This window comes from Siphateles boraxobius, unplaced genomic scaffold (assembly GCF_051911475.1).
Source record: "Siphateles boraxobius isolate OS27281-9 unplaced genomic scaffold, OSU_SipBor_1 19, whole genome shotgun sequence".
In the NCBI taxonomy this organism is placed as follows: Eukaryota; Metazoa; Chordata; class Actinopteri; order Cypriniformes; family Leuciscidae; genus Siphateles; species Siphateles boraxobius.
The window spans coordinates 22,766,332-22,775,000 of record NW_027508799.1 but is presented as its reverse complement, the minus strand read 5'-3'; the positions used below and the strand labels follow the sequence as shown (position 1 = coordinate 22,775,000).

The window sequence follows — 8,669 nt, the reverse complement described above, 5'->3', positions numbered from 1 at the left end:
AGTGTCAATACAATTTATGAATGTTTTTAAGTTAACTCAAAACCAAATTTTTATATGTAAGAAAAAAATATACATACACTACCATTCAAAAGTTTGAGGTTGATAAGATTTTGTAATGTTTTTTTAAGTTTCTTATGCTCCCCTAGGCAACATTAAAACAACAACAACAACAACAACAACAACAACAAAAACAGTAAAAGCAGCAATATTGTGAAATATTCCAAGTTCCAAGACATGTTCTACTTTATATTGAAAATGCACAGCTGGCTAATGAAGGTTTAAAGTGCAATCATGTGTAACCTAAGACTATAAGGGATTTATTCAATTAAACATCCTTAAAGAGTATCATTTCCGTTAAAGTGTGGCATTTTTCTCTCAATGTTTGCATCTGTACAAGTGAGGTTGTGCAGAAATCCCTTATATAGAGATGTGTGGGCGTGTATTATGCTAATTACTCACTACAGGCACACATTGCTTCATTTTTAGAATAACTGGGATCCATTACTATTACAATGAGCGCAATTGAATGCTATGGTATGCACCTGTTGTGAATCTGGAGGAACTTTTGCAGGAAAACCTTTTTGTATAAATGCACCTTGTATGCAATTATTAACCAATGATTGTGAGCATGTTTGTAAATGGAGTTTTGATAAGTTTTGACCTCCCAGATAAGGTCAAGTTCAGTATTTTGTTTTGCTATAGCAGGTAAAGCATTATGATGGGTGCTGACAATTCAACACCGGCTTCGGGAGGTTTTTAACACCCTATTAAAAATGCTCTGCAGGGAAACAGCGTAATCCATTTCCTTGACAACCGTCAGAAAGGAAACGCAATATTTTTTTTACATTTCTATAGCTAAAATGCTCTGTACTCTATTCCTTTCCTTTCTTTCTGTTGCCTCGGCAACAACAGGAATAGATGCAGGTCAGAGCTGGGGGAGGGTAATCAGCATGAGCAACTAAACACTCGCAAAAAGACTCATTACACACAAACATATGCACGAGCATCCGATTCAGTCACACAATGTATAGGATTTAGTCACAGCTCCATTGTACATCAGCTCAGTGCAGTATTTGGACTACTGTTCCCATAAGTCTGTGGCTCACCTGTGAACGTCACCTGTTTTAGTAACAATCTCACTGCTATCTGCGCTATGACAGCCATTTAGAATGGAGACATTCTTCTGAAAAGCAACAGATCCCTTTGGCAAATCAGTAGTACAGTAGTTGTGAAATTGTTTTCTTATAGAGCCACAGTCTGACTTAAATCAGAAATCTTAAAGTATAGAGCCATCAGCCATACACAATGCAACAGAACAAAACAGATTACAGTGACTGCATCTTCTCAAAGACATCGTTCTAGAAGCATGCAAGGTGAAATGAGTGATCTTAAAACTATTTTAATAATATGAAGTCCATATTTGTTCTAATGGTCTGGATACTGTACACTAAGACCATTCCCTTAATCAGTATTTGCATCTTAGACTTAATTAAAGATATAGTCTCTGAAAGTGTTATTTTCCCCTCTGGCAAATCGTTTTTTTTCCCCTAGCAAATTTTGTTAGATTTATGCTAAGGAACTAGGAAAACAATTTGCCAATGTATAGAGTATGATAATTCAGGGTATCTTTTCCTGAAAACAAGCCTTTATATCAATAATAAACAATGCAAGTAAGTACATTTATGTTGTTTAAGCATATTTACACAGTTCTACTGTAAAACAAGACAAAAATATTCTGATTAAGAAAATTATGTTTTGCAGTGTAGTGACTGTTTTACACCAACCACTGTGTGTGCAAAAGAAACATGAATTAAAGGACAAGTTCGGTATTTTACACTTAAAGCCCTGTTTTAAGATCGTTTCTGACGAAATAGAACGGTTGAGATTGAAATGTGGACAAATGCTGCTGTCCCGAGAATTTTAGGTTTCTGTATTAGAACCCCCCCACCTCCACAATGGTTTCATTGGGGCACTGGAACAATCTTTCATAAAACGCATTCAACTTTAGTTTACAAAGACATGAAACTCACCGAGTGGCCTGGGGTGTTCACTGATATGCTCACACAAAAATCGCTGCAAAAGATGCTTTCCTAAAGTTTCCTAAAGAAACTAAAGTTTAATGCGTTTTATGAATGATTCTGCCATGGACCCTATGAAACCATTGTCGAGGTGGGGGGGTGCTAGAAAATTCTCGGGACAGCAGCATTTGTCCAAATTTCAATCTTAACCGTTCTATTTCATCAGAAACGATCTTAAAACAGGGCTTTAAGTCTAAAATACCGAACTTGTCCTTTAAGTGTTAGAAAATTAGTTGATGGGTCACAGCATAACTGACCGACAACATGGACTGTGTTGTGCTGGTCAACCCATAAAGCTTCTTAATCTAGCTTGAAAAGCAAGTTTTTTTTTGAAATATCATACCAGTGACCAGCTTAAGCAATTTAATACATTATTCAAATCCATCATAGACAAGAACCAACAAGCCAACAGACCAGCACTAACCAGCATATAGGCCCAGTTTCACAGACAGGGCTTAGATTAAGCTTTAGTTATAAACGTGTCTTGAAAAAAAACATTACTGGTGTGGATCTTGAGACGAAACAATGGCACTAGCATATTTTAAGGTACGTCAGTGCAAATTGATTTCGGTTAAAACAGCTCAAACATTTATTTTAGTTTGAGACTAGTTTAAACCTTGTCTGTGAAACCGGGGATTAGTTAATTGGTTTAAGCCTAGTATGATTTTTGCAAGTGGACCATTCTGCCATCTGTGCTACATTTAAACCAAAAGTGTGATCTCTCTCTGCAGAAGAATTTACTGGTAATCATAAATGTGCAGGCAGTATTGATCGACTCTTCCAAGAAACAACATCTTCCAATTTGCCCCTTCATCTCTACAGGTGCTCCTAAACAACCATGATTGCTTTAACACTTTCTCCTCCAAACATACACCAGGCAAACACATTCATGTATTTGAACACGCCCACGGTGAACATGTTTTCTGCATTGTCAGAGGAGTGACGTTGACCACGTGTTGGAATGTAATGTATCAATGAGTTAACGTGCAGCACTGGATTAACAACAAAAGGACCATTTCCCAGATAATACGTACAACATGAAGGTATTATGTTAAAGTTGTCTCATTTCTAATAATAATTTTTCTATTTTTAATTTATATTTTCCTATAATATGGTTTTTACTGAACACCTACTTGCTAAAACTTCTACAATCTTCTAAACATGTTAGATCACATACTTCAAAAAAAAAAAAGTAAAACTAAATCCCTTTGGTTTACAAAGTTCCCAAAGTACTGATATGACAGTACAGACAGGAAACCTACAGGCCAGGCAATACATTCACATGATAAATGTCACAAAATCCAAGGATATGCTTTAGCCTTCATGACCTTTAAGGTCTACAGAATCAATGCTGAGAATTTTCCAACAATCACGTAATAGGAGACCAACAAATAAAGACACTGAGGACTCAAGTACAGAACATCTGACATAATCACAAAACAGCTTACCTGCGAACAAACAGAGAACAACAAACATTCAAACAAACATGCAAACCCACACCACCCACAAGATGCAACTGATGACTAATGAAAAAAAAGCACTCTCAGAAAACTGGCCATAGGGAAAGACAGAGATGGAAGTGTGAAGGAGACACTCACCATAAACTGAACGTTGTCGAAGCCATTAGACAGCAGGTGGTTTTCGTACTGCACCAGACCGATGTTGTCCAGCCACTGTCCTACGGACTGGACCGGGCACCGGGGGCCTATCAAGGGGTGCAGAGGGAGGCGTTTGAGAAGTGAGTAGCCATCCACCCGGTAACAGCGACAGTCCGGCTGCGAGAGCTGGCACTGCCACATCATGTTCCGCGCAATGTGACTGTCAAACGAACCCGCCATGCTCAACAAGCAACGGAGAGCGCGAGTGCAAACAGGAGAGATGGAGAGAGCGAGAAAAAGGAGGTGGAAAAGTGATTTCAAGGAAACAAAGAAAGTAATGCTTAGAACAGTAGAGAAAGGGAAGAGAACATAAAGAGAGAGCAAAGTAGAAGAGGGTCCTCTCAGGAGAGTGAGCGTTAGGGTCCGTGCTGGTGGAGAAGTACGCCGGCGGTGGAGGTAGGCATGCTGAAGGCTCCAAATTACATCCACAAGAGAGGTGAGAGATGCGCGATCACCAACCACCGCTTCAGCCGCTGCGCTGCTCAACCTGTGTCTCAGTGTGTGGATAGTGCAGGCATGTGCATGTGTGCATCTGCGCGTGCGGGAGGGAGCGAGCGTATGTGTGTGTGTGTGAAAGAGGATAGGAATGACAGCGTGCAGCTTGCTTGGTAGAATTCTGTTCCTCCAGCACTCCCACACTCATTTGTATGCCTCTGCATCCTGTGCCACTGTGCTCTCTCTCTCTCTCTCTCCCTCCCTCTTGGTCTCTCTTTCTCCCTCCCTTCTTTCCAGTAGCTGTACCTCATATTGCCGATAATAGCCATCAGATCAACCCCAGCCTCTTTGTCTGAGTGCAGAAGCTGCTGTTGCTCCCTCCCACACGTACACACACATACATACACACACACTCTGTGGGCGTCTGTGAGCATTGGTGGAATGGTAACACAAACAGGCTTTCTGAGGACAAAAAAAAACGAGGGACCACTGCAGAGGAGAGGCAAGACAGAAGTAGAGGAGAGGCAAGGAGAGGAGACGAGACAAGAGGAGAGGCATTGATGGAAAAGGTGAAAGTAGAGCAGAGAAGAGAAAACAAGAGTTGAGAGGAGAGTAAAGGTGAGAAGAAAGATGAAAGACAACAACAGAGGTTGCAAAAATAAATAAAAAAAGAGGAGGAGAAGAAAGGGAGGAGAGGAGTGGTAAAGTGGATGCCGTGAAAGAAAAGGTGAAGAGACAGAGTTAAGGTGGCATGAGAGACAAATAGAAGAGGAGGTGAAAGAAGAAAAGAAGAGGAGAGAGGACAGGAGAGGGGAGGTGTGCAAGAACAGGAGAGGAGGAGGGAGGAAGGGAGAGACAGAATGAGAGAAGGTGAAAGGAGAGAAGGCAAGAGGAGAGGACAGGAAAAGTGAGAGATGAAGCGAAAGGAGAGGTGGTGAGAGGAAAGGCAAAACCAGATGATGCAAAAGGAGAGGAGAGGATGAGAGGGGTGCAGACAAGGGGAGAGGCAAAAATAGGGGAAAGAGGAGGTGAGAGAAGATGCAAAAGGAAAGGAGGCAAAAATCAGAGGTGAGACGAGAATGAGAATGAGAAGAGGAAACAGGAGGTGAAGGGAGAAGACAGGAGGCAAGAGTATAGCTACAAAGAGAGGATGAGAGAGGACAGAAGGTGAAAGGAGAGGCAAAAAGAGGAGGGAGTATAAAAAAAGTGTTTTTTGTGCAACAAGAAACAAGTGGAGAGAGGAAAGGAGGTGAGAGGAGAAGAGAGGAGGTGAAAGGAAAGAAGAGGAGAGGACAAAAGGTAAAAGTGGGGTTAAAAGAAAGCAGGGGATGGGGAGACGAGGAAAAGGGCAAAAGGAGAGGATGTGAGATGAGAGAATGGAGAGTGGAGAGAGGACAGGAAGTGAAAGGGGAAGAGATGAAGTAAGAGGAGCGGCAAGTTAATTGTTAATTTCCTCATTATTAACTTCAATGGTTTTCACTTTCGTTGCTGTGAGAATCTCAGGAGCGTGATATCCAGTGAATGAGATGTTACTTTCCCTCTCAAAAACTAAACTGTCCCAAGATCAGCGCTTAGAGGTCTAAACTGTCCATCCACTTCTTGTCCCCCCGCTCTCATTATGACTACAGGAAGAGCACAGTGACGAGAGGAGAGCGCACAGTAACCATGGTTACATCTCAAAAAGCTCCCTGTCTATGAGCAGATCTTTGACACTACTGAAGGAAACCCTCCTGTCTCACAGTGTTGCACACTTCACAGCCGTTAGTTGATATTCCTACCAAGGCACGGGCATCCTATAGTTATGGATATATGTTAAATGTACTGAGATGACTCACTATATGCATCAACATCACACACAAACATAGACACACAAACCTGAGTGATTCTCCGTAATCCCCTCCAACTCTGTGCCAATTCCAGCACCTATGGAGCTCATAATCTTGTCAATCTGTGGAGAGGAAGAAAGAGAGAGAGAGAGAGAGAGAGAGAGAGAGAGAGAGAGAGTGAGATAAATTGAGTGTTTGCATAACGGCAGGCTCTCATCGCTATTTTTATATCTTTACTCCATGGCATTTCCCCACAGGCTTCTCCTCATTGCTCTTTTCCTACAAGCTTACTTTTAGGTTTTTTTCTTAAATGCCAGTAATTGTGCTCCGAAACCACTTAATTGTTGGCTAAAAGCTGGGGGAGAAATGGGAATTTTGGGAAGGCAATTTATCACAATCAGCTTCGTTTGAGAATATGTCAGTTTCGGAGAGAGAGCAGGGAGAGTGTTTTTTGATGAATGTCTCCTCATTAAAATGACAGTGATGTTCGGAGTGAAGAAAGTGTCGTTTCACATCCATAAAGCCGAACACCTGCCTTCAAAGAACAGCCCTCGCTGTTTCCCAGCGGACCGTGTTTTTACTCCAAAGAGAAAGCGGCTCGGAAGCCCCAGACGAACGGATGCAGAACTCTCCCCTCTCCCCTTTGATCAGTTATTTCTAATGTATGTTCTCCTTTGAAGACCTTACATCTGGGTGAGGCTGGGAAGGAAAAGGCTCCGATGCATTAAATCTATTGACTATGGAGTTTTAGTCATCATATGAAGCAGGAAGCCCCGTGGCGTGTATATAAATATAATCACTGACCTGAAAGAGAATTAACTCTAAAGAAGCATTCACACCATATTAGAGGCTGGGACTATTTTTATTATGTGTACTTGGTTTATTTTGATCTTTGATAAAATGTTGCAATAGGGTAAATCTCTGTCAAAGATGTTCAGGTCATATTTTTGCCATTATTGTAATGATTAAGCACAATCCCCAAAAATTTCTCATTACTGTGAAAAAATGTAAAAAAAAATGAAATGGCAAAGTATTTAAACATGATAATAATGAGAACTTGAGGGTTAACTGTGCTTAAGTAACTGTCATGAACATAAATAAATAAAATAAAATAAAAAATTGATATTGGTTCTTTATGCAAACAACACCTTATTTATTATTTTAAATATAGACATGTTTTTGATTTGACTTATCAGTTCAGTCAGTATAATTAGGATGTCATTATTCAAAGGCACTTCCTCCATTAATTGACTGACTGCTTGACTTTTTATATATTACCCTGAATAAAAGCTGCCCTAGTAGAAAATAGATCACTGTCAGTGCAAAACAGAAGCGCAAACGTGTCCCAGGCCTATCATTATGCATACTTTATATATTAAAGAAACACATTAAAAATCATTTAGCTGCCATGACAACATTGTTGAATAATTTAGGCTTTCTGGCGAAAGGGCATGATTTTTGCATCACACATCAAAAATATACGCCGAGCACCGAAAGAAAACCTTTCAAGCCAGTCAGCTTGGTTACTTCAAGCTAAGTGAATTAATTAAGTGGAAATGATTCTGCAATTAGCTGGTAATTAAAACGTTATTACCTCTTCCCACTCTGCCGTAAAGGAGGGGGTTCTCTCCAGTCTGTTGGGGCTGCTTTTACCGGGGCTGCTCTGCCCTCTGGAACTCCACTGCTCCTCCTCGATGGGAGACACTGCCACCAGGTTAGAGTCTGATTTGGAGAAATTTCTGGACAGCTGAAGGTCCAAAACGTTTTTTGGCATGGACCTCATCCTCCCAAGTGTGCAAGATCTTTCTTCGTAGCTGGTATTGCTACTTGCTGGTCTATTGCCGCCCGTGCTGTTGCTCCGGGCCTCCCCGTTCCTCGCATGCACCCCCTTGGTCTTGTCACCCAGTTCACCGAGCGGGAACGTACCCTGGTTGACCTGTGTGTGAAAAATCGTCCTGTAGACTATCTGCGGTTTGGCTTCTCTTTGGGTCTTAAGGGCAGACGCCTCACTGCCAGTGCGAGGGAACGGAGGCGAGTATTCGGGCGCTCTGAGAAAATTCCCGTGCCGGACCGGGGGCTCAGGAACGCTGAACTTTCGCACTTTGCTGTAGAGTTGGTAGGGGTTATCAGGGGATTCGCAGGCAGGAGATGAGCCGTGGAGGAGGCCGGCAAACTGCTCGGGAACGTGGCTGTTTCTCCGGTCGTCTCGCTCTATGCACTCTTTCTGGTGTACCGCCTCATCTGCAAGGGGGGGGGGGGCGGGGTTATTAATCAGTAAAATCAGATTCTCAAGGCTTCATTCCTTTCCTCTCCCGTTCATGCTTTTCTTTTACACATAAAACACAAACACACATCAATAACAGTATAAACAAGCCATTTAAAACGTAACAAACCTAGAAGGAATAATGTTTCTATGAGCGCCTGGACAGTGTTCCCCCTAGGAAGATACAAATGTGTCCTCGCTCTGAAGTACAATCACCCAGGCAGATGCTGGATATAAAATAGTGTTGTGTCAGTGTATATATGTCATTTGGTCGACTAGCTGTTGAGATCAGAACCAAATATGTGCCTGAGGTTGGGGGCAAACCAATCTGTTCATTGGAGTGAGAGAGACCCTGTTCTTGTCTGTCTCTTGTCCCCTACGGCCCACAGAGGACTGTCTCCTGCATGCC

The 8,669-nt window shown here is 41.9% G+C and overlaps 1 protein-coding gene across 8 annotated transcripts in view; it reads right to left on the bottom strand.

The window, feature by feature from the left end:
- anks1b (ankyrin repeat and sterile alpha motif domain containing 1B) overlaps positions 1 to 8,669 on the bottom strand; it is a 163,775-nt gene that overhangs the window by 41,673 nt on the left and 113,433 nt on the right. For all 8 annotated transcript variants that reach the window (XM_077234313.1, XM_077234314.1, XM_077234320.1 and 5 more), the window contains 3 exons: positions 7,592 to 8,238; positions 6,047 to 6,119; positions 3,677 to 3,783 (listed from right to left, as the gene is read on the bottom strand). In XM_077234313.1, the coding sequence (XP_077090428.1) occupies positions 3,677 to 3,783; positions 6,047 to 6,119; positions 7,592 to 8,238 (827 nt within the window). The remainder of the gene's footprint in view (positions 1 to 3,676; positions 3,784 to 6,046; positions 6,120 to 7,591; positions 8,239 to 8,669) is intronic.